General features: G+C 49.1%; 1 protein-coding gene across 1 annotated transcript in view; it reads right to left on the bottom strand.

The window, feature by feature from the left end:
* Positions 1 to 26,226, bottom strand: part of TRIM14 (tripartite motif containing 14) — an 84,757-nt gene that overhangs the window by 9,319 nt on the left and 49,212 nt on the right. Inside the window, exons 3-4 of the mRNA XM_063455332.1 lie at positions 18,599 to 18,832; positions 17,482 to 17,644 (exon numbers count right to left, since the gene is read on the bottom strand). Of these exons, the coding sequence (XP_063311402.1) occupies positions 17,482 to 17,644; positions 18,599 to 18,832 (397 nt within the window). The remainder of the gene's footprint in view (positions 1 to 17,481; positions 17,645 to 18,598; positions 18,833 to 26,226) is intronic.

Raw genomic sequence — 26,226 nt, 5'->3', positions numbered from 1 at the left:
TTGGACTAAAATTGCATTTCTGGAGAAAGGGGATTATTGACTAAACGGCGGCTTCATTCCCCTGGCGGTGAGTGTCGTAACAATTGGTGGCAAGCGACGGGATGAATCCCACCGCCCTGAAGGCCAGCTACACACCCCAGATTGGAAATGCAATATGAGGAATTAAGGCGTGCTACCCTTAAAGATATTTTGGAGCGCAGAGGACGATCAGCAAGTAATCTCAAGAAAAGGGAGATTATTTCTATATTGTTGGAGATGGATGCAGCACAGGGAATGGAAAGAGCTAATGTGCCTGGCCTGCTGGATTTAACACCCGAGGAGATATCGTTTAACTGGGCAGTCCAGATAAGGCTGGCACACTTTGGCCCCAATCCTGCAGCGGATATTGTGGTACAAGTACAAGCCGCAGTGACAGCACAACAGGCGCTCCAGAGGAGAGGAGCTGCAGCAGCAGAGGTACCCTATACTAATAATAATAATGGAAGGAAAAAGGTACCATTTGCTGCTTTTAGAAATTTTGTGGAGACTGAAGGAGAGATAGACGGGTTCCTGGCTGACTTTGAAAGACAGTGTGCTTTACACCAGGTGCCCGCAGAAGAATGGGTTACTATCCTCTCTGGGAAATTATCCGGCCGGGCCAGTGAGGCTTTTCGGGCCATCCCAGAGGAGGAAATTACAAGTTACCGGGCAGTAAAAGATGCCCTTTTGGCCCGATACGCTGTTACCCCTGAGGCGATTCCGGGACACTAACAAGAAGGCTGGTGATTCCTATGTGGAATGGGCATGCAGGGTACACCGCACGGCAGCCCACTGGATGGCAGGGTGCCAAGCGGTAACTGGAGAAGAGGTGCTGCAAGTATTCCTGCTAGAACACTGCTTTGACCGGTTACCTGCAGGAGTTCGAGAGTGGGTCAGGGACCGCAAACCCGCTACCTTGCCTAAAGCTGCTCGTGTGGCCGACGAATACACGGATGCACGAAAGCTAGACCAGACAGCAGCCAAGGTCCCTGCCCGAGTAGAATACAAGCTGGCAGCACCTCCAACCACCAATGTACATCACCCCCCAGCACAACGTACCCCCACTATGCCGCCAGCGACCAACTATGGGCAGTCAGCCCGGTTCAACGCTAGGGATTACTCACAACAGATCCGGTGCTATGGATGCAAGCAACTGGGGCATAAAAGACCAGAGTGCCCATTGAACAATGCCAGCCAAGCACAGTCATGGAGAAGACCAGCCGGCGGAGCCCAGCAGCCACCTCAGCCTTCTGCTCACTGCCTTGAGCAGGAGGAGTTTTGGGGTATCCTACATGAGGCAGACCCAGTACAAGCAGCTCAGCAGGACAACCGCCAACAGCACAGACAGACCGTTAAGTTGAATGGTAAAGTGATCACTGGTCTGAGTGACACCGGAGCTACTATGACCCTGCTCCAAAAGAACCTTGTTTCCGAACACCAACATACTGGAAATACTGTGGCAGTAAGGGTGGCAGGAGGCGCCGTCTTCCGTCTGCCTGTTGCCCGGGTTCATTTGGACTGGGGAGTGGGATCCGGACATGTGAATGTGGGAGTTATGAAGGATTTGCCTGCTGACGTTTTGCTGGGAAATGATTTGGCCCCTTTGGTTTCTGTATATGCTCCCATGGGACCTGCCGAGGCCAACCCAGTGACTACCCGTGCTCAGACCCGTGCTGCTGGAACCAGCCCACCTGCTGCTGAGACCCAGGTAAGAACCGATTCCCCGACTGACACCCCAGGGCAGACTTTAGTTAGCTGGGATTCCCCAGAGGAGTTTGGGAGGGAAACCCAGACAGATCCATCCCTCCAGAGATATAGGGACAGAGCAGATACTGGAGAGGAAGGAAAAGATGGGGAGCGGTATGAGTGGGTGGGGGACAGGTTATACCGGATCCCTAAGCCGTCCCAGAAGAGTGTTGCCCCTCCGCCGAATCGACAGCTGGTAGTGCCCGCAAAATACCGGCAGGAGATTCTGCGGATAGGGCATGATGTTCCGCTAGCCGGACATCTAGGGTCCCGCCGCACAGCCTATAGGATTATACAGAACTTTTTTTGGCCAGGGTTTAACCAGGCTGTGCGGATATATTGTAGCACGTGTGACACTTGTCAACGGGTAGGTAAGCGGGGGGACCACCCAAGAGCTAGGCTTATGTCGATGCCTATTATTGGGGAGCCCTTTGCCCGCATAGCTGTTGATATTGTGGGTCCACTGGCCAGGGCTAGTCCATCCGGTAAGAAATACATTCTCACCATGGTGGACTATGCCACTCGCTATCCAGAGGCAGTAGCGCTGTCTAACATAGAGGCAGAGACAGTTGCTGATGCCCTGGTTAGGATTTTTACCAGGGTCGGGTTCCCTAAAGAGATCCTCTCTGACCAGGGAACCCAATTTACCGCTGTGCTCACCCAGCAGCTGTGGAGGGTATGCGGCATTAAACCGATACTTAGTTCCCCATACCATCCACAGACTAACGGTCTCTGCAAGCGATTTAATGGCACCCTCAAACAGGACCTTTTCTGACACTTGCAGAGACTGGGAGCGATTCCTGCCTCATCTGTTGTTTTCCTACAGGGAGGTGCCCCAGGAATCTACTGGGTTCTCCCCATTTGAGTTGCTTTATGGGAGAAGGGTCCGCGGACCCCTAGATCTCATTAGAGGCCACTGGGAGGGTGAGACAGAGCAGGAAGGGACCCCCATAGTACCTTATGTTCTGGAACTCCGGGACCGCATGGAGAAACTGTCTCTGATGGTAAGAGAGAACCTCCAGGTGGCCCAGGGGAGACAGAGGGAATGGTACGATCGGGGTGCCCGGCAGCGAGTCTTCCAGGTTGGGCAGAAGGTGCTATTGCTCAAACCTGTGAAGGCGAACAAGATGCAGGCATCTTGGCAGGGCCCGTATAAGGTGGTAGCTCAGGTGTGTGATACTACCTACCTTATAGCCAGCTGTTCAGATGACAGGATCCAGCGATCCTTTCATGTGAACATGCTAAAGGAGTATCAGGAACGACCTGAGAATGTAGCTGCAGTATGTGCCCCCGCTGCAGACGATACCGAAAATTTACCCTTACCCGACTTGTTAGCAAGAGATTCCCAGACTGACATGACTAGCCTCGTACAGCTAGGGGACAGACAGCTTCTGTGGGAGAAGCAGGCGACATTCTCCCAAGAGCCCGGCTACACTACCCTAGCTGTACATAAGGTAGAGACTCCTGGACAGAATCCCCTGCGACAGCCCCCTTACCGTATCCCTGAAGCAGTCCGAGAAGGAATGCGGAAGGAGATACAGGAGATGACCCAGCTTGGGGTCATCGAGCACTCCGATAGCCCTTGGGCCTCCCCTGTAGTCCTGGTGCCTAAGAAGGATGGGACCACCCGGTTCTGTGTGGACTACAGGAGGCTCAACGAGCGGACCACCACTGACGCCTACCCGATGCCCCGGGTAGACGAATTATTAGATCGCATTGCCAGGGGACGCTATCTGACCACCATAGACCTGTGTAAGGGCTACTGGCAGATTCCCCTGGCCAAGGACGCTATCCCCAAGTCGGCCTTCGTCACCCCATTTGGCTTATACCAATTTAAGGTCATGCCATTTGGGATGAAGAATGCCCCAGCTACCTTACAGCGTATGGTGGACAGGCTCCTTGATGGATTCCAGGAATTTGCTTGTGCATACCTGGATGATATTGCGATCTACAGTGGGTCCTGGGAGGAACACATGGTGCATGTAGGGGTAGTACTGGACAAAATTCGGGCCGCCGGCCTGACATTGAAGCCAGATAAGTGTCATCTAGGCATGGCTGAAGTGCAATACCTGGGTCACAGAGTGGGGTGTGGGAGCCAGAGAACAGAGCCAGCTAAGATAGAGGCAGTAGCGAACTGGCCCACACCTATCACTAAGACCCAAGTATTAGCCTTCCTAGGGACAGCCGGGTACTACAGACGCTTTGTCCCCGACGACAGCTCTATCGCTAAGCCCCTGCCCGACCTGACTAAGAAAAACCTCTCTAAGCAGGTCCTGTGGTCTCCAGCCTGTGAAGCTGCGTTTCGAGCACTTAAGCAGGCTCTAGTGAATGCCCCTGTCCTGGCTGCCCCAGTTCCTAACAAACGTTTTCTCGTCCATACAGATGCTTCCATGTATGGACTGGGGGCTGTGCTGAGCCAGGTCGGGGAAGATGGAGGAGAGCACCCTGTCGCATATCTCAGTAGAAAGCTGTTACCCCGAGAAGTGAGTTATGCGGCAGTGGAGAAAGAATGCTTAGCCCTGGTCTGGGCATTGAAAAAGTTAAGCCCTTATTTGTAGGGACAGGAATTTTCCCTTGTGACGGACCACAATCCCCTTGTCTGGCTTAACCGGGTCTCAGGAGACAATGGTAGACTGCTGCGGTGGAGTTTAGCCCTACAACCGTATAACTTCACCATCAGCTACCGACCCGGTAAGCAGAATGGGAATGCAGATGGGTTGTCGCGGCAAACCGACGTTCTTGCTACCTCCTAGTCTGGTCATCCCCAAGTTGACCCGCTAAAGGGCCAAGCCGGGTCTGCCGGAGTGTCCCACAAGGGGGGAGCCGTGTGACGAACCCATCTGTATAGACTTGTATTGCTGGTTCGTCTGTTTGCCTTGAGTTCATGGATTTCCTGTCCGTATGCCCTTGTTCGTCTGTTTTCCCTAGTACCGATTGAAACTACCGAACCAACGGCCACCCAGGAGAGGAGTGTGCGGCTTGTTAACACCTTGACCACAATTAGAACGTTGTGGTTAACCGCAAACACCTCTCCATTCCATTCGTACGGGTGGTCGTCGTTCGTATGCCGAACACGAGGCGGCGGCCATTTTGGACATGAGGCGAATCAGCGGTGTTCGGTGCAAAACCTATGGATCTAAAAACGGACTCTTTATCTACCGGACACCGCTGGAGACGGCCGCCCCCCTTCTATTTCCTTGAGGCGTACGAACACCGGTCAGTTCGGTAGTTTCTCTAAGTCGTATGGACTTTACCCAGGTAGCCGTCCCATGGAGTCATTCGTATACCGAAGGACTTATGAGAGACTTTGACTCCATGGCGATTGGACTATGTACATCGGACCTGAGCGCTATTCGGTAGGAATATGCCCTCAGATCCAGGCTATCTGGGGATACGTTGCACGAACACTATGCAATCGGTATTTCTGATTTTATGTATTTTATTGTATTTTTCTTATTATGATTTAAAATGGCGATGGTCTCTATCCTCGGAGATAATTAGGTTTCTCCCTAATTATCTCCGGGATAGAAAAGAATGACTTATGGGTAAAATGGGAAGGACTTGTATTGAAGCCACTGCGATTGGCTACTGTTTAATATATTCTACAGTCTTCCACAAGGTCACCTAGGGGAGTGTCCACCTTGTGGAGACCCTCATAAATACCGGGCAGGTAGCCCCCATTAAACACATTCCTGTTTGACCTTCAAGACGGAGCTTTGCCTTGTTTGTGGAGGGATTTACTATTGGGACAGCGTTTTCGTTTATTTCTAGCTGTGGAAGGATTTCGGATGAATTGCTGATCGGGAGTTGCCGTATTCGTATGCTCCGTTCGGGAGTTTTACGATCGGTTGGACTAAAATTGCATTTCTGGAGAAAGGGGATTATTGACTAAACGGCGGCTTCATTCCCCTGGCGGTGAGTGTTGTAACACTGCTCAATTCTCTGCTGTATAAGAGTTAAACAACTTGATTTAGGCAACAATATCCACACCTTCATTGGCTGTGATTTACACAGGTTTCATGAATTTTTTTACATTTTCAATTAGATCTTACATAACATTGTGTTTTACTTTCACCTAGTCCCAACTTACCTCTGCTCCGACCGCAATTTATCCAGGCCGCGACCGCCCAAATGCAAGCTTGCGCAAAGGCAGCAGGTGGTCCACGACATTCGAAGGCAGATCGCGTCACATGTCCCAGGCACACCGCAGAACAGGGTGGCTGGAACATATTACCGGTTAACTTACTCCCATGGCAACCCCAGTGTGCCTTTAGTCTGGCACCTTATTTAAAGCTATAACTGCTGAGCTTTCATTGCTTAGTTGTTCTGTGCTACTTACCTACTGTGGCAAACCTAGCCACTTCTAGGATACTGGACTTTATGTAGCAAAAGGTTGTCTGTATGTACTGCTATGATGTATGTATAATTTTAATGTGTATTGTGCTGCCTTTAAGAATTCGTATGCTAGCAGCCATAAGCCACTAGCATTCATGTAGTTCGTTTCATGAACAGCGACTGTCCGGGCTGTTTGTGAAACGAATGCGGACCCCCCTGGTAGACCACCCATAGAGGGATGTGTGGCGCTCGTTAACCGATTGCAACATTGTTGCAATCGGTACTTAAGGGCTCTCCTAGGTTGCTGTCGTTCAACTACCGACCACGCGGCGGTCGGCCATCTTGGATCCTTTGTCCCACCAGCGGTGTTTGGTCGTCGAGCGCCTGGAACTGAAAACTTATACTCGACGACACGAACACCGCTGGACTTCCAGGCCGTTCGGGAGTTCCGCCCGTATCCCATCAAGGTTCGCCATCGGTGTTCGGTGGTTTTAAACCGAACTCGATAACAAAGTGTATTTCGTGCGGCGTTCGGTAGTTTTAGCTGGGATCTGAGCGGTATCCCCACAAAATGTAACCCCAGACACCAGCTATCTACCGAACGTCCATTCGTGCAAATCAGGTGAATTATGTGGAAGTTACAGATTTAAATTTGAAATGCCGGTTCTGCTGCACGGAGGGATAATCCACTTAACGGTGTATCCCAGTGGGAGTATCCCTCTCGTGCAGCAGTGCCTGATGGGAGAAATGCCCAGAATGTGAAGTCCCCCATGTAGTCCCCCACTGTATTACCCCTGTTATGTCTGTCTGGAAACCACTTGCATGGGGACTTGCATAAATACTGGAAGCCTGTGAATAAAGCCTCAGTTGACTCCCAGAACTGTGTTTCGTCCGGTTACTGGGGGATTTGGGACATTGCCTTACTTTTCAGCGCTTGACTGTGGATTACCTTCTGTATCAGCGGAGATCGTGGATTTTAATATTGCCGCTCCGCTACAATTGGTGGCAAGCGACGGGATCCAACCTTACAGCCGAAAAGCGTGATTCGTGCAATTTAAACTGCCGAACAGGAAAAGGGAATGGCAATTAGAATATGACGAAAGAACCGAACCCAGAAGTGAATGGATACGGATTATTCTACATTAAAGCGGCAGACATTAAAAGAACTGCTAGAAGCCAGAGGTAAGATAGCCAGCAACAAATCCAAAGCTGTGCTGATTGCTGAACTGATGGAGGGAGACAGAGCTCGCAGCGCTACACCATGGAAGCGCTACACAGCCATGGAAGAGACCCTATACCAGAGGGAAATGAGGACCAGGCTGGAATTTTTACCCCAGCCCGTACCACAGGACATGCTGTCCGTGGTGATGGTGGATGTGCAGGAGTACGTGATGGCACACATTCCGCGGAATTCACTCTCCTGAGCAGAATCCATTACTGCTTCGCTCAGCAACCAGGTAAAACCCAAAATCCCATACCATGCCTTTAAGATGTTTTGCGAGGAGAAGGATGAGATTGATGGGTATTTACAAGACTTTGAGTGGCTACAGACAGACAGTATGGGTGCCGTTACTGGTAGGCAAGCTAGCCGGTAGGGCAGAAGAAGCCTATCGCGCTGTACCCAGAGAGGACAGCAAGGATTACGCCAAAGTAAAACGGGCGATACTAGAGAGATATGCCATTACTCCGGAGGCATACCGGCGCAAGTTTAGAGGCTTGCGCAAACCGGAGAAAGATTTGCATGACGAGTGGGCGCACAAGCTAGATCAAGCATCACAAGGGTGGATACAAGCCAGCCAAGCTACTACTATGGAGGAGTTGCGACAACTGATGCTGTTGGAGCAATTCTTTAACGGCTTGTCCCCAGAGGCACAAGAATGGGTGAGAGACCGAAAACCCCTCACCCTAACGGATCAGCCAGGTTAGCTGACCAGCATTTTGATGCGAGAAGGCATCACGGGCACCTAACTAGGAGTTACCCTCGACCCACGGGGCAACCCAGTACTCTACAGCCTACCGCTCCCACCGGAACTCCGTTTCGTTCATCTCAGGGGAATCCACCACCATCCCGATATAACGGCAGGGCTAACATACAATGCCACACCTGCAAACAGTGGGGACATATATCACGTGAGTGCACCCAGAGCAGGAGCAGGAGCAGGCACGCATGGAACCAAGTCCGACAGAATCTGGCACCAAGGGCCACTGCCCACCATTATCAAATGGAGCCAACCGCTCAAGAGATACTGAGCGGTCAAGCAGAAGAACCACTAGGAATCCTGCATGAGGTGATGTCGGTTCGAGCCACTGACAAACGACAGCATCATCGCCAGCTAGTGACACTGGAGGGGAAAGAAGTACAGGGGCTCAGGGATTCAGGAGCTACTTTAACCCTGATAGCACCCCATTTGGTTCCTGATTCAGCACACACCGGCAGATCAGTGGCAGTGCGAGTTTCAGGGGGAGCAGTGTACAGACTACCCACTGCCAAAGTGCATTTGGATTGGGGTGCAGGGGAGGGGATGGTAGAGGTGGGCCTGATGCAGAAATTACTAGCGGATGTTGTGCTGGGGAATGACTTCGGCCAGATGACTTCTGCTTTTATACCCCAGGCTCCCCACCAGGAAGCCCACCCAGTGACCACCCGGCAGCAGGCTCCCACCACGGCTCCACAAGCACACTCTGAGGTAAGAGACCATGACACCCCCTTGACACGTATGACCTGGGATACCCCCACCAAATTTGATGCGGAGGTGAAGTTAGACCCCACACTGCATGTGTACAGGGATAGAGTGAGCACAGATCAGGCCGGGCTAGAGGGGGAGCGGTATACTTGGGAGAAAGAGTTATTGTATCGCATTGCAGAAAGAGGAGTGGGGGGTCAGTCACGGTAACAACTAAACAGTTGGTAGTGCCCCAAAAGTATAGACAAGAACTGCTTAGAATAGCTCATGACATTCCCTTGTCTGGGCACCTGGGAATGACACGCACCCGATACCGATTGACCCACGCCTTTTTCTGGCCCGGGATCTCTAAAGATGTACGGCAATACTGCACCTCATGTGACATTTGCCAGCGAGTGGGCAAACGAGGGGACCGCCACAAAGCTAAACTGTGCCCTCTTCCCATTATTGAAGAACCCTTTAGCAGGGTGGCCGTTGATATTGTAGGGCCCCTACCCAAGCCCAGCCCCTCGGGGAAGAGGTATATTTTAACCGTAGTGGACTATGCCAACCGGTACCCAGAGGCCATCGCTCTCTCCAACATTCATGCGGAGACGGTAGCCGAAGCCTTAATGAAAATATTTTCCAGGGTGGGGTTTCCCCAAGAGATAATATCCGATAGGGGCACCCAATTCACTGCCGAGGTCACCCAACAACTTTGGAGGATATGTGGCATTAAGCCGATAGTAAACTCTGCTTACCACCCCCAGTCGAATGGGTTATGTGAAAGATTTAACGGTACCCTGAAGCAGATGCTCCGTACGTTTGGAGAGGCTCATAAAGACTGGGAGCGTTTCCTACCCCATCTGCTCTTCGCCTATAGGGAGGTACCCCAGGAGTCGACAGGTTTCTCCCCGTTTGAACTGCTGTTTGGGAGAAGGGTGCGAGGGCCGTTAAATCTCATTAGGGAGCATTGGAAGGGAGAGAGTAGCCCAGATGGGACCCCCATTGTATCTTATGTGCTGGAGTTCAGGGACCGACTGGAGGCATTAACCCAGGCCGTACGCACCAACTCCAGGCGGCCCAATAACGCCAGCGCCGCTTGTACGATAGAGGAGCCAGAGACCGCAGCTTTCAAGTGGGACAGAAGGTTTTGATTTTAAAACCTGTCTGCACAGACAAGCTGCAGGCCATCTGGCAAGGCCCATATCAGGTGGTGGAACAGCGTTGTGACACCACCTATGTGATTGGCCCCTGCTCAGGGGTAGGGAAGAGACGCATGCTCCATGTGAATATGCTCAAACCCTATCATGAGAGGATAGAGGACGTGGTAGCAATATGCGCCTCAGCCTCTGAGGATCAGGAGAACCTGACGCTACCTGACCTTTTAGAATGGGAGGACCAGACAGAGACCTCCACGGGGGTTCAACTGGGGGAGCGGTTAAGCCCTCAGGAGCGGACCCGGGTACAAGAGTTGATCGCGGCTAAAGGGGCCACCTTCTCCAATTTACCTGGGTACACTACGCTAGCCACTCACCGGGTTGAGACCCCTGGACAGCTACCTATGCGGCAGACCCCATATCGTGTCCCTGAAGCAGTCAGGGAACATATGAAGAAAGAGATTGAGGAAATGTTGAGGCTAGGGGTTATTGAACATTCAGATAGCCCCTGGGCATCGCCGGTAGTGCTGGTACCTAAGAAGGACGGCACGACCCGGTTTTGTGTCGACTACCGGAGGCTAAATGACAAAATGGTGTCTGATGCCCATCCGATGCCCCGGATAGACGAGCTGCTGGATAAGATAACAAGGGGTCAGTATCTCACTACCATAGATTTATGTAAGGGATACTGGCAAATTCCATTAGCCGAGGATGCCATCCCCAAGTCGGCTTTTGTCACCCCGTTTGGCCTGTACCAATTTCGGGTCATGGCATTCTGGATGAAAAACGACCTTTCAGAGGAAGGTAGATCGGCTACTGGATGGGTTCCAGGAATATTCATGCGCATACCTGGACGATATTGCCATCTATATCCAGACCTGGGCCGAGCACCTACAACACATAGGGGCCAATATTGACCGTATAGGGGAGGCAGGGCTGATGCTGAAACCCAGTAAGTGCCATATAGGGATGGCAGAGGTGCAGTATTTGGGTCACCGGGTGGGGAGCGGGCACCATAAACCTGAACCGGCCAAAATTGAAGCTGTTGCCAAGTGGCCCACCCCTAGGACTAAGACCCAAGTGCTGGCGTTTCTGGGTACGGCAGGGTACTATAGGAAATTTGTGCCCAATTATAGTGCCCTAGCCAAACCCTTGACTGACTTGACCCGCAAGAACCTTCCCCGACAGGATGCCTGGGCCCCAGAGTGTGATCAGGCATTTAACCAACTTAAGACGGCTCTAACTAATGCACCAGTACTTGCTGCTCCTGATCCATGATCCTATGTCACCCCCTCTCACTCTGTCACCACCTTCCTCTCACACTATGTCACCCCCCTCTCACACTAGGTCAACCCTTTTTCACACTAGGTCACACCCCTCACACACTGATGTCACGTCACCCCCCTCTCACTATGTCACCCCCCCACTATGTTACCTCCTCTCACTTTATGTCACCCTCCCTCTCACACTGTCACCCTCCCTCTCACACTGTCACCCTACCTTTCACACTCTGTCACCTCTCTCCTCACACTGACACCACTCTCCGCACACACACTGACACCACTCTCCGCACACACTGACACCACTCTCCGCACACACTGACACCACTCTCCGCACACACTGACACCACTCTCCGCACACACTGACACCACTCTCCGCACACACTGACACCACTCTCCGCACACACTGACACCACTCTCCGCACACACTGACACCACTCTCCGCACACACTGACACCACTCTCTGCACACAATGACACCACTCTCTGCACACACTGGCACCCCCTCCATACACACTGTCACCCCTCCATACACACGGGCACCACTCTCCGCAGTCTGGCACATCCCTCCATACACACGGGCACCACTCTCCGCAGTCTGGCACATCCCTCCATACTCTGGCACCCCCCTCCATACACTCTGGCATCCCCCTCTATATACTCTGGCACCTTCCTCCACACTCTGGCAACCCCCTCCATATGCATTGTCACCCCCTCCACATTCAGGTACAGCCCCTCCAAACACTCGGACACCCCCCAAACACGGCCACCACCCCCACACTTATATTAATTTCTTATTCAGTCACCCTCACCCCCTCCAATCATGCAGCACTTACCTTTTTTCGCACTGTCACATTCACCTCCCAACAATAGACCCAAAGACCACAGGCAGTACATAAACATTCACATGCTCAGAGTAACATACATACAGATACAAGGATACTCACTGTCAGACACACAAACAGGTAGACCATGCAAGACACACTCAGAAATACACACAGCCAGATAAATACACAATGTGACAGATTTTTTTAAAAATAAAAAGTTCTGTTTCCAATAACCCCATCACACCATCACTTATGTATACCCTGTATACCATACCCTGCAATTGTGTATAATTGCAAATTTAATTTGTTTATTGCAATTTATGCCATAACTACAGTCAGAGAGCTCACAACGCAGAGGCATAGTAAGCCACATCAATGCAAGCCTCTGAACGATGTATACAGAGACTAGCTCTATATATCCAATGCTGCAAGCCCCCCCCCCCCCCCTTTAATATATCTACAACTTCTTATACACACACAAGTCAACTTCTATTTTTTTCAATTATGGTGTTAGTCATGTATGTGTTTCGCCTTAGGCTTTGCCAAGTCTAGAGCCGCTACTGATTGAAGGACCGGCTTGCAGCGCTGGATACAGAGAGCTAGTGTCTGTATTCATTGTTCAGAGGCTTGCAGTGTTGCAGCTCCCTGTGCCGCTCCATTGTGAGTTCTCAGAGTGAAGTAATTGCATAATTTGCAAACGTAATTAATTTGCAATAAACACATTTAATTAGCAATTATGCTAATCGATATACATGTTAGTGGGGTATGGTTACATAGCCTGGCAGTCACGTATACACATGTGCAGGTGTGTATTTCTGAGTGTGTCTTACATTGTCTACCTGTGTATGTGCATGGCAGACAGTATCCGTGTGTGTGAAAGTGTATGTCTTTGTAAGAATGTGTCTGGGGTAGCTGCTTGCAGTGTTGTGTTTATGGGGGCTGCCTGTGGCCTTTGTGCATTGTGTTATGGCACAGCTACATTTCATGACTGTGTGTGGGTGGGTGGGAGGGGGGGGGGGACTGTGAGAGGAAGGGGAGCTGTGACAGGGTGGGGGATCTGTGGGAGGGTAGGGGGTTCTGTGACAGGGAAGGAGGATCTGTAACCTGGTAGAGGGGCATGTGAAAGGGTAGGGGGCTACGACAAAGTAGGGGGCTGTTAGGCCCCTTACAGCCCCCTACTTTGTCATAGAGCGACAGGGTGTGGGGATCTGTGACAGGGTGGGGGCTGTGACAGGGTAGGGGGATCTGTGGGAGGGTAGGGGGAACTGTGTCAGGGTAGGGGGGCTGTGACCTGGTATGGGGCATGAGAAAGGGTAGGGGGGCTATGACAAAGTAGGGGGGATTTGACAAAGTAGAGGGCTGTAAGAGGGTAGGGGGGTTGTGACAGGGTGGGGGACTGTGACAAGGTGGATGTGGTGGGGAGTCTGTAACACAGTGTGGAGGGGTTTATAAGTACCTGGTGGTCCTTTGGATTTCCCTGGTGGTCCTTCTCTCCCTGATGGGTTGGCTCTCCAGTCTGCAGCTCCACCGGGTGCAGAGTTGAAGACCACATAGTAAGTTTTGTGATCTAAAGTCCAGTAACCCACGGCAATGCTCTGATTGACTGGAGATTGCGAGACACCTCAGTCTGTAGCTCTGCACCTGGCGTAGCTGCTGATAAGAGGCTGCCAAAGGCAGACTGTACGGAAGGGCTCCACACCCGGCGGCATAATGGGCAAGCTGTCTGACCCCCTCCTGTGTCAGGCCCTCAGTCATAGACCAAAGACCTGACAGGTCAGTCTGCCCTATGGTGAATTAGTCAGCGCGGGGCCTTAGGCGGCCGCCTAAATCACCCAACTAGAGAGCCGCCTCTGACTGTGTGAGACTGTCTGCCTGTTACTGTGTGTGTGACTGTCTGCTTGTAACTGTGTGTGTGACTCCCTGTAACTGTGTGTGTGTGTGCCTGTCTACCTGTGATTGTGTGTGTGTGCCTGTCTGCTTGTAACTGTGTGTGTGTGTAAAAGCTTATAACTGTGTGTGAGTGTGTGACTACCTGTCTGTAACTTTGCATGTATGAATGTCTGCCTGTAACTATGCGTGCGTGTGTGACTGCTTGTGACCATCTATCTGTAACTTTGCGTGTGGCTGACTGTATCTGTGACTGTGTGACTGTCCATTTGTAACTGTGTAGGTCTGCCTGTAACTGTGTGTGTGTGTAACTGTGTTTGTGTGGCTGTCTGCTTGTAAAACTAAAACAGAAAAGTAGGAATGCCAAAAGGGTGAAGTAATCACTTCTAAGGTGTAAATGGAAATATACAACCTTATACAATAACAGCGGGATGAACAATATCTATAAAAAGATATAAAAATCGCACATAGAGTAATAAGAGTGTAAATGTATGGACACGCAGGATGTATATATTGAACTCACAGAATAATATGTAGAAAATCTTCTTTAGTACTTGTAAAATAAAGAAAACCAAGAGATAGTGCAGATGGCATTAAAACTTCAAATAATTTATTACAAATTGCACTTACACAGGTCCAAGTATTGAGGACTTGCTGTACTTTTATCTCCACCCTGCAGTGGATTATATGCTGTTTTTACTTGGACCTTTGTAAGTGCAATTTGTAATAAATTCTTTGAAGTTTTAATGCCATCTGCACTATGTCTTGGTTTTCTTTATTTTACAAGTACTAAAGAAGATTTTCTACATATTATTCTGAAGACTACTTCTGATTAAGGATGATGGGCCTGATATTCACTTATATTTTGTGAGTTCAATATATACATCCTGCGTGTCCATACATTTACACTCTTATTACTCTATGTGCGATTTTTATATATTTTTATAGATATTGTTCATCACGCTGTTATTGTATAAGGTTGTATATTTCCATTTATACCTTTACGTCACCCTTTTGGCATTCCTACTTTTCTGTTTTTGTTTTACTATTGTATTGGTGTTTTAGAGGGCACACTTTTCCAGTAGGTTTGCTTGTATATGTATTATTAGTGGTGTGTTTTTTTTTTCTGTTACTGTCTGCTTGTAACTGTGTGTGGCTACCCATGAGTGTGTGTGTGACTGCCTGTAACTGTGACTGTCTGTTTGTAACTTTTCTTGGCTTCCTCTGACTGTGTGTGTAACTGTCTGTGTGTGTGTGTGTGTGTGTGTGTGACTATCTGCTTGAAGCTGTGCGTGTGATTGTGTGTGAGTGATTATGTGCCTCGATTGTGTGTATGTGGCTCTATGAAACAGTATATGTGTATAAATGTGCATCTGTGTGTCCGACTGTACTGTGTTCATGTGAAACCATAAAAATACACACCTGCAATCACATATTGGCCTACGTGCATTTTTACAAATCTGAATTACTGTATTTTTCCATGCATAAGACTATGTTTTTTTTCTACATTTTTTTTAGTCTAAATTTGGGCGTCGTCTTATACATGAAATGTCACTGCAGGGGTTAAAAAAAAACAAAACACTGGGCCTAAGCCAAGATGACACCTGGCACATTTCAGTGTGTTACGTCCCACACACATACTTGGCTTCCCACCTGCTGATCCACTTCTGAATGCTGTGGCAAGGATGAAGAGGTCCCTATATGCGTGGGAGCTGTAGCAGTAGCAGACACATTATCACCAAAGGAGCTTCAGAGACATGCCACACCATAAAAGGAGCAGCCATATTAAGTTATGTTCCACCTCAGGTAGGTCTTGCTTTCTGATTTATATTTATGAAGTGAGGAAATGGGGATCAGGGAGCAGTGGGAATACTGCTGTGATGTTCCAGCATGCACTCACACCACCTGCTGTATTGTGGGAGCTGTAGTCTCCCAGCATGCCACCACACCACCTGCTCCATTGTGGGAGCTGTAGTCTCCCAGCATGCACTATATAGCCATTTACTTCACAGACTACCTTAGCATGTGGGAGGAATGAATATCAGAAGAAGTGTGTTGTTCTCAAAAGTCACCTCTAAAATATCAAAGTTGTTCTATTTGTTTAAAATATTGATTTCTTAATTTTAGGCACAAAAAATAGGGGTCGCCTTATACACGGAAAAATACGGTAATTACCCATCACAAATATCACACAAAGGCAATACACAAATATATCACACAAGGTACACTGGGAGACCTGGGGACACTGGGAGACTTTGAGACATGAGGGGGCACTGGGAGATATGGGGCACTGAGACACTGTGACACACAAGGGACACTGTGATATATAGGGGACACTGGAGACTTTATAAAGACCTGGGTACAGGTCAAAACATTGCTGTGTCCAATAAACCTGCTTAAATCTATCACAGTGAGTGCCTGAGATTTTTTTCTTTTATACTAGGGGACACAGACACTTGGGGGCACTGTGAGACATGGGGACCCTGGGAGACTAGAGGATTCTGAGAGACTAGGGGACACTAAGGACACTGATACACTACGGACACTGAGAGACACCAGGGACACTGGGAGACATGGGGCACTGAGACACGCTGATACAAAAGGGACACTGTGATACATAGGGGACACTGGAGACTTGATAAAGACCTAGGTACAGGTCGAAACATTGCGGTGTCCAATAAACCTGCTTAAATCTATCACAGTGAGTGCCTGAGATTTTTTCTTTTATACTAGGGGACACTGAGACACTAGGAGACACGGGGACACTGGGACACAGAGACACTGGGAGACTAGGGGACTTTGGGAGACTAGGACACTAGGGACACTGGCACACTACGGACACTGAAAGACACCAGGGATACTGGGAGACATGGGAATAATGAGATACGAGGAACACTGGCTGGGAGACATGGGGACACTGGGAGTGCCCCATGTCTCCCAGTCGCCCAGTGTCCCCATGTCTTCCTGTGTCCCCCAGTGTCTCCATGTCTCTGTGTCCACTAGTGTCTCAGAGTCTCCATGTCGCCCAGTTTCCCAATGTCTCAGCGTCCCCATGTCTCGCAGGCTTGGAGAAGCTGTCTGGGCTCTGTGCAGAGCTGCTCCCCCGCCTATCAGTGAGTAGTGAGAGGCAGGGAGGGAGATACTATAATTTCTTATCCCTGCCTCTCTTCACACGAACAGCGACCCCTACTGGCTGGCGCTGGTATTGCAGAATAATCTCTGTTTATACGGAGACAGACATTTGTATTGCCGGTATTAATGCAATACCGGCACCAGCTAGGCAGCCTCAAATACCTGAGAAAAACTTCTGAGAAATATCTGGCAACCCTAAGAAATACCTGGCAACCCTAAGAGTAGTGTGTAAATCAAAGGGCCTATTCCATGGGCCTGGGCCTGGAGCTGCAGCTCCATCAGCCCCTATGTTAACCCGGCCCTGCATATACACACTATACATGAATGAGAGTGTGTGACCAGGGAGGGGCCCTGTGAAGCTTTTCCCAATCGAAAAGATTCCATATGATACATCTTATGCTACTGCAAGACATGAAAATTCAGTTGGAAGTTACCTTGCTGAAGACGCTTTACTAGAGGCTCCTTGAAAGATGATTTGATAACTTCTTTTATGGAGTTAAAGTATTTCTCAATATGTTCATAGGTTACTGGAATTGGGTGCCAAAGTTCAGCAGGAGACATCTGCTTCTGCATTTCCTTTTCTGCTGCTGTGTACTCCTTTAAGAGTAACGTGGATAACAGAATCACAACTAAAGTGTGTATTGATTACTGCAAACAGTGAAATTTATCTATACAATATAAAAGGGCAAAAGGTAGGTATTTTAATAACAAATTGCAAAAAGTTGCTGTCACTTTATTAAATTTAACTTTAGCTAATTTGTCTTTTCAGAACGTCTACAAATTCAAACATTGCTTATAAAAGTAAAATATAAATTAATATAAATATTTAAAAGCATTTCTCTTTAATCGTAATTTACGGTTTAGTTAATATCCTTAATTGTCAAAGTGGGGAGAAAGCTAAATAATTAACATTATTCTTTGTGTATAATTCTTTCTTATGGAACTAATAATAATAAAATGTTCTAGTCATACTGCAACCAAATATCTTCTCAAGTCACCTTACCAGAGTACTTACGAGATAGTAAAGGCAGAAACAAACTATCAGTGAATCACCTGGCCAGGACATATACTACAATCCATCATACATTATTGAGTTTAAAAATCTGCGTTAGAAAAGGAATCTAGTATAAATGCTGGGGGAGCCAGGGCTGGTGGTGCAAAGTACGACTGATAGGTTCTCACACCTATGGGTACACAGAGTTCCCCCTCCCACCGGTCACTCTCGTTAGCATGGCTTCGTGGACCATGGTAGAGGATCTTCTTTCTCCTCAACTCAGTCTGACAGGGATCTGCTCTCTCTGACTGGAAGGGGCAAACAATGAGCTGCTCCCTAGATAGGGTAGAGGAAGAAGATGGTGTATCGTGGTCTGTGAGGCCATCCCATAGTGAGGGGTATGACACACAATAAGGGATACAATGCAAGGGTGTATGTAGGAGACCCAGGCAGGGTAAGATACACAAGGGTAGGAGTTAACAGACAAAAAGTAGACCTCTAAATGTAGAACTGAGCTGCTGGTCCATTTTATTCTCTGTTCACACATTTTATGTTACCTGTATTAGTTTGATAGAATCAGGTTGCTGATGTATATTTCTGACTTGCACTGCAAATTTCTCAAGGGTATTTATGTGCTCCTGACATGACTCTATTTGCCCTTCATATGCCCACAGGGCAAGCTTTGCCTTGTCTTCAATATATTTCTTTGCTACATTTTCCTCTTCTTCAAGCAGCAATCGGAGTTCTGTGAATTTTTCCATCACAGAATTTTTGCTTTCCACAGTACGGCCCTGAAACTCAAAGTACATAGTCAAAATCAAGAAAGTATAAGACCTCTAAGCAATAGACTTCATGTCTCATTTAGTACAGTCTTGCAACTGACATGCACTGATGAGACACAAATATAATAAAATTAAGTATACAGCTGCTGTCTGTCAAATAAATGTGCATCTTAACTATGTCATGTCTGACAATGACAGAAGGATGTTCTGCAGGAAGCTGAATAAAGCAGTTACATCAAAAAAACACCTTTTATCAAACCACTATGATCTTAACTGACTGGTATTCCTGGATATTTGTTTTGATCTGACCTGCAATTTGACCAAATACAGATCGATCAGGTGGATTTCCTAACCTCTGAGCATGTTTTTTGGGTCCATAATTCTGAGTTCTGCCTGTGATACTAAAAATATGTATATTTATATGTTATATTTAAAGCCATGTTACAGGCATAAAAAAGACCTATCGCTTAATGAAGCAGTTATGGGTGTATAAATCATGCTCCTGCAATCTCACTGCTCAATTTTCTGCCATTTGGGAGTTATATCACTTTTGATTCTGTTTATGCAGCCCTAGACACACCTGTAATGGACACAGCCTGCATGAAAACGGTTTTTCCATTTTCAATCAGATGTTAACTTGCTCTTAATGGTTTTATCTCATACTCTGTAAATTGAACTTGAATCATAGAGTCTAAGAGGCTCTTAACAGAACAGGAGCTAAGGAATTCTGGATTAAACAGACCTAAAATATATAGGTTCTTTTTCAGGAAGTGTTTGGAAGGCTTTGGGAGTCACATGCAGGGTGGTGTGACTAGCGCTGTATAAACATAGTGATTTGACTCTTAAATGGCAGAGAATTGAGCAATGAGACTGCAGGGGTATGATTCATACAGCAAAACTGCTTCATTAAGCTAAATTTGTTTTGGTGCCTCTAATATCATATATATATATATATATATATATATATATATATATATATATATATATATATATATATATATAAATAAAATGTTCAAAGTCTGGCACTCTACCTTTAAATAGAACCGCAGAAAAAAGCCTCGGTGCTACACAGCGTATATGTATATCCAAGAAGAGAAGAGAGCACTCCAGAGGACTTGTTTGAAGCAATTTATTCCGTGATTTTCTGCACGATTTTCCTCACGGAATAAATTGCTTCAAACAAGTCCTCTGGAGTGCTCTCTTCTCTTCTTGGATATATATATATATATATATACACCAGGGCTCGAGTCCTGCAGGAACGCGTGGGAACGGCGTTCCTGCACTTTTTCCACAGCAGGAACGCCGTTCCCATTACTAATCCTGCAGGACCCAGGGCTGGCACAAGCGGCTGCCAGAGCAGGGGGAGTACAAATCCGAAAACCCTGCCTCTGACTGGGGACTCGGATTTTTAAACTCACCTCTCCCCCTGCAGTCAGTGGAGTCGTCCGGCCTCTCCTAATGATGTCAGTAGGAGGGGGCGTGGCTTCCTCTGCTCTTCTCACAGGACCGCTGGGGAGCAGAGGAAGTCACGCCCCCTCCTCCTGACATCATCAGGAGAGGCCGGCTTACTCTGCAGGCTGCAGGTTCCAGATCCTGTCCCACCCCTCCTGGCCCAAGGTAAGCCTCAGGGAGGGGGGAAAGCACTTTAGGTTTTTTTTTTTATCCCTTTCCTCAGTCCCTGCCCCCCCTCCTCAGTCCATGTCTCCCTCCTCAGTCCCTGTCTCCCTCCTCAGTCCCTGTCCCCCCTCCTCAGTCCCTGTCCCCCTCCTCAGTCCATGTCTCCCTCCTCAGTCCCTGTCTCCCTCCTCAGTCCATGTCTCCCTCCTCAGTCCATGTCTCCCTCCTCAGTCCCTGTCCTCCCTTGTCAGTCCCTGTCCCCCTCCTCAGTCCCTGTCCTCCCTCCTCAGTCCCTGTCCTCCCTCCTCAGTCCCTGTCTCCCTCCTCAGTCCCTGTCTCCCTCCTCAGTCCCTGTCTCCCTCCTCAGTCCCTGTCCCCCTCCTCAGTCCCTGTCCCCCTCCTAAGTCCCTTTCTCGAGTCCCTGTCCCCCTATTTAAGGCCCTGTCTCCCTCCTCAGTCCCTGTCTCCCTCCTCAGTCCCTGTCTCCCTCCTCAGTCCCTGTCCCTTTCCTCAGTCCATGCCCCCCTCCTCAAGTCATGTCCCCTTACGCAGTCCCTGCCCCCCTCCTCAGTCCCTGCCCCCCTCCTCAGTCCCTGCCCCCCTCCTCAGTCCCTGCCCCCCTCCTCAAGCCCTGTCCCCTTACTCAGTCCCTGTCTCCCTCCTCAGTCCCTGCCCCCCTCCTCAAGCCCTGTCTCCCTCCTCAGTCCTTGCCCCCCTCCTCAGTCCCTGTCCCTTTCCTCAGTCCCTGCCCCCCTCCTCAAGCTCTGTCCCCTTACTCAGTCCCTGTCTCCCTCCTCAGTCCCTGCCCCCCTCCTCAAGCCCTGTCTCCCTCCTCAGTCCTTGCCCCCCTCCTCAGTCCCTGTCCCTTTCCTCAGTCTCTGTCCCCCTCCTCAGCCTCTGTCCCCCTCCTCAGCCTCTGTCCCCCTCCTCAGCCTCTGTCCCCCTCCTCAGCCCATGGCCCCTTCCTCAGCCCATGCCCCCCTCCTCCTAAGCTCCTGTCCCTCTTCCTCAGCCCTGCCACCTTACTCAGCCCATGGCCCCTTCCTCAACCCATGCCCCCCCTCCTCCTAAGCTCCTGTCCCTTTTCCACACCACTGTCACCTTACTTAGCCCCTGTCCCCCTCCTCAGCCCCTGTCCCCCTCCTCAGCCCCTGTCCACCTTACTCAGCCCAGTGCTCTTACTCAGCCCCTGCATACGAGCATCAGCCCCTGTCCCCCTCCTCAGCCCCTGCCCCCCTCCTCAGCCCCTGTCCCTCTTCCTCAGCCCCTGTCCCTCTTCCTCAGCCCCTGTCCCCCTTCCTCAGCCCCTGTCCCCCTTCCTCAGTCCCTGCCCCCCTCCTCAGTCCCTGCCCCCCTCCTCAGTCCCTGCCCCCCTCCTCAGTCCCTGCCCCCTTACTCAGCCCCTGTCCCTCTTCCTCAGCCCCTGTCCCTTTTCCTCAGCCCCTGTCCCTTTTCCTCAGCCCCTGTCCCTCTTCCTCAGCCCCTGTCCCCCTTCCTCAGCCCCTGTCCCCCTTCCTCAGCCCCTGTCCCCCTTCCTCAGCCCCTGTCCCTCTTCTCAGCTCCTGCCCCCCTCCCCTCCTAAGCTCCTGTCCCTCTGCCTCAGCTCCTGTCCCCCTCCTCAGCCCCGTGCCCTTACTCAGCCCCTGCATACGAGCATCAGCTCCTGTCCCCCTCCTCAGCCCCTGTCCCCCTCCTCAGCCCCTGCCCCCCTCCTCAGCCCCTGTCCCTCTTCCTCAGCCCCTGTCCCTCTTCCTCAGCCCCTGTCCCTCTTCCTCAGCCCCTGTCCCTCTTCCTCAGCCCCTGTCCCCCTTCCTCAGCCCCTGTCCCTCTTCATCAGCCCCTGTCCCTCTTCCTCAGCCCCTGTCCCTCTTCCTCAGCCCCTGTCCCTCTTCCTCAGCCCCTGTCCCTCTTCCTCAGCCCCTGTCCCTCTTCCTCAGCCCCTGTCCCTCTTCCTCAGCCCCTGTCCCTCTTCCTCAGCCCCTGTCCCTTTTCCTCAGCCCCTGTCCCTCTTCCTCAGCCCCTGTCCCTCTTCCTCAGCCCCTGTCCCCCTTCCTCAGCCCCTGTCCCCCTTCCTCAGCCCCTGTCCCCCTTCCTCAGCCCCTGTCCCCTTTCCTCAGCCCCCATCCCTTACCTCAGCCCATGTCCCCTTCCTCAGCCCATGCCCCCCACCCCTCCTAAGCTCCTGTCCCTCTGCCTCAGCTCCTGTCCCCCTCCTCAGCCCTGTGCCCTTACTCAGCCCCTGCATACAAGCTTATCATTTTTTTTGTGGTGTGAGGGGGGGGCGGGGGGAAGGGGGCGGGGAGTGGGTCTTGGGTGAGTTCCTGCACTTTTTTACCCAGGACTTGACCCCTGATATACACACACAAAATACAGAATCCAGCGCACTAGCTTATTCACTAAACAATGATTTAAAATCTTAGAGATTGTAATAGTTTTATTTAAAAACACCTCACCTAGGCAAAAAATAATGGGGGTTTAGTTACATTATATGATCATATAGTGCATAAGCCTGCCACACCGTCAATGTACCCCATTCTTGGCAGGTCCTACTCTAGAAGCCTAATGCTTGCTCTTATGAGATTAATCCACTTACTTGGGAAATACTTCCTTACTGGGACTCTCTGCAAGTCAAGGCTAAATAGGGTCCTGGAATGAGGCACCTGTGACAGGGAGGGGTGGACTCCCAAAGCATTAGGCTGCTAGTGTAGGACCCTTTTTTAATGTTGCGGCTGGCTAGCAAGTATCAATCAGCTGCCACATAGTTAACACTCGCATTGTTGATGGTTTTGAAAGTATTTGCCCACTGAATGCTAGTGTTGTTAGCGGGCAAACACCACTTGAAATGATCATTCACTTACAAAAAGCAAGCTAATGATAATTTGCTAATGTGTTTCCTGCCATATGCATTCAGTTTGGATTTTGGTTTGTGAATCTTCCAAATCCTAATCTTTGTATAGGATTCCAAGCAGGAGCACTGATTTAAATCTGGACACAATGCATCTGGGAAATTGCTAGAGATTTACTTGGCCCAACCATATTTCGCTTTAAAAAAAATGTGAGAATTGCCATTGTGGTAAGTATTCGGTCATTCTCGACAGATTTTGTCCATTCGGATAAAATCCGATGTAACGGATCGCCTGGCACCCCGACTGGGTACCTCCGTTAAAGGATGCTCCTAGCGTTTCCTGAGGACTCCAAGCACTCTGGCAGACACCACAATCACCATATCAGAGAAGCATATAAATCCTCTCAAGCATATGAATGCTGTAGACCGTTGAATAGGAACCATACGAATAGGTTTCCAATCCTAGCAGTCAAACTGGAACAGCATGCAATAAATCCTCCCCCAAGAATGAGACGACACTTCACTTTGAGGGTTAAACAGGAACTCAGGCTGGCACTCCCAACCTGGTTTTTATTACAGTCAGGTACAAACAGAACACACCCAGGGGGAGGTATAAAACAACCAATAACATAATAGCACAGCCCACAGTTTGCCTCCCCTCTGCTTGGGAGATAATTGAGTTTCCTACTATATCTACTCAATTATCTCCAAGCTAAAACTTACACATTTTTATATATTTTTATAACTTTATGATTTTACATAGTACATGAATAAAACTTAAATTTTTATAATCAATCCATTCAGGGGAACAACATATTCAAAATTGGCATGAATCAGACCAGGGGTTCAAAAGTTAGTAAAAGTATCTTTTGTTCCCCTGGCTGGCAGCATATCAATCTGGCTCAAACAGGTTTTACAGAGGCCTCTATCCTGGAGACAAAGGGGAAAGCAATCAAATTATCCAGGGCTAGAGGCAGACTCCATTGAGCACATGGTTGCAAAAAGACATAAAACACTTTAAAATACATAAAGTCACCTTTTACACATAACACACAGACATTTCACATATTCCCAGATAGCTGGGATCTGAGCGCACAAAACTACCGAATAGCGCGCAGATCCTATTCACACAGTTCAATTGCCATGGAGCCGAAGTCTTTAACTACACGAATGGGCTCCATGGCATAGCTATCTGGGTTAACACATTCACATAAAGTCTGGTCCATAGTCCAAAGGCAAGATGCGGGCAAGCAGCCCCCTCCAAGGACACATGGCGAGGTCGGTTTCGCCACACCGGAGTTCAGTGAATAAACCTGCATGTGACTGTCATCTAGCTATCAATCATATATATTTTTTTTTATTAGTCATCTCTTCTTTTGGTTCGTGATTCAGCTACATATCATTTCAGAGTCCAGTAATGCTTTTGATCAATCCAAACTTGGATGAACTGCAGTTCAGAAAAAAAAAATCTCCAAGCCTATAAATTAATTGTGCTTGTATAAAAATATCGGGGTAAGAGGTAAAACATAGAAGAAATTATACTGTGTCTCTTACATAATGTTCTTGTAAAATATTATTACAGAAACACCATTTTGTTATATATAAGGTAGTTGTCAAAAATCTGGTTTCATTTTCTGTACTGTCTTCTTCTCTTTCTCAACCTCTCACTAAAATACTCAATCTCTCTCTCTCCTCTGGTATATTTCCATCGCCCTTCAAACATGCAACTGTAACCCCAATTCTAAAGAAGCCCAATCTTGACCCTAACTCCCCATCCAACTATCGTTCTATCTCGCTACTGCCTTGAAAGAACTGTGTATGCGAGATTGACAGACTTCCTCGAGTTCAACTCTCTGCTAGACCCGCTTCAGTCTAGTTTCCGCGCTAAGCACTCTGTGGAAACGGCACTGACCAAAGTATCCAATGATCTACTCGCTGCAAAATCTCATGGTCACTACTCTATCCTAATTCTCCTTGACCTGTCTGCGGCTTTTGACACTGTTGATCATCAACAGCTTCTTCTCATCCTCCGCAATATCGGTCTACACGATATTGCTCTCTCCTGGTGCTCCTCCTACCTCTCCCAGCGCTCTTTCAGTGTTTCTTTCTCTGGCTCTGCTTCTTCTCCCCAACTCTTCTCTGTTGGTGTCCCCCAAGGTTCAGTCCTTGGTCCCCTACTGTTCTCCATCTATATTGCCTCCCTTGGTAAATTCATTAGCTCCTTTGGCTTCCAATATCATTTCTATGCAGATGACACGCAAATCTACCTGTCCTCTCCTGATCTCTCCCCGTCCTTCTTGACTAGTGTCTCTGACTGCCTCTCTGCTGTTTCTAATTGGATGGCTGCCCACTTCCTTAACCCCTTAAGGACACATGACATGTGGGACATGTCATGATTCCCTTTTATTCCAGAAGTTTGGTCCTTAAGGGGTTAAACTAAACTTGACCAAAACTGAAATTCTGGTCTTTCCTCCCTCAAGTGTTGTTACTCCTGTGTCTCCCTCCCTCCAAGTCAACGGTGCTATCATCAGCTCCACCACGCAGGCTCGCTGCCTAGGTGTTCCCTTTGACTCCGACCTCTCCTTCAAGCCTCATGTTCAATCTATCGCCAAATCCTGTCATTTCGATCTCAAAAACATTGCGCGCATCCGCCCCTACTTAACGCCAGATGCAACTAAGGTGTTGGTCCATTCCACTGTCCTTTCTCGCCTTGACTACTGTAATCCGCTTCTCAGTGGTCTTACGTGCTCCCAACTTGCGCCGTTACAGTCCATAATGAATGCGGTGGCAAGGCTCATCTTCCTGTCCTCCCGCACCTCCCATTCCTCACCCTTCTGTCAATCCCTACATTGGCTTCCTATAAAATATAGAGCTCAATTTAAAATTCTGGTTCTTGCTTATAAATCTCTACATAATGCTGCTCCCACCTATCTATCCTCCC

The sequence above is a fragment of the Pelobates fuscus genome, chromosome 5, assembly GCF_036172605.1.
Source record: "Pelobates fuscus isolate aPelFus1 chromosome 5, aPelFus1.pri, whole genome shotgun sequence".
NCBI classification, from domain to species: Eukaryota; Metazoa; Chordata; class Amphibia; order Anura; family Pelobatidae; genus Pelobates; species Pelobates fuscus.
Note: the sequence above shows the minus strand (reverse complement) of the source record. Positions and strands in the feature narration are given on the sequence as shown.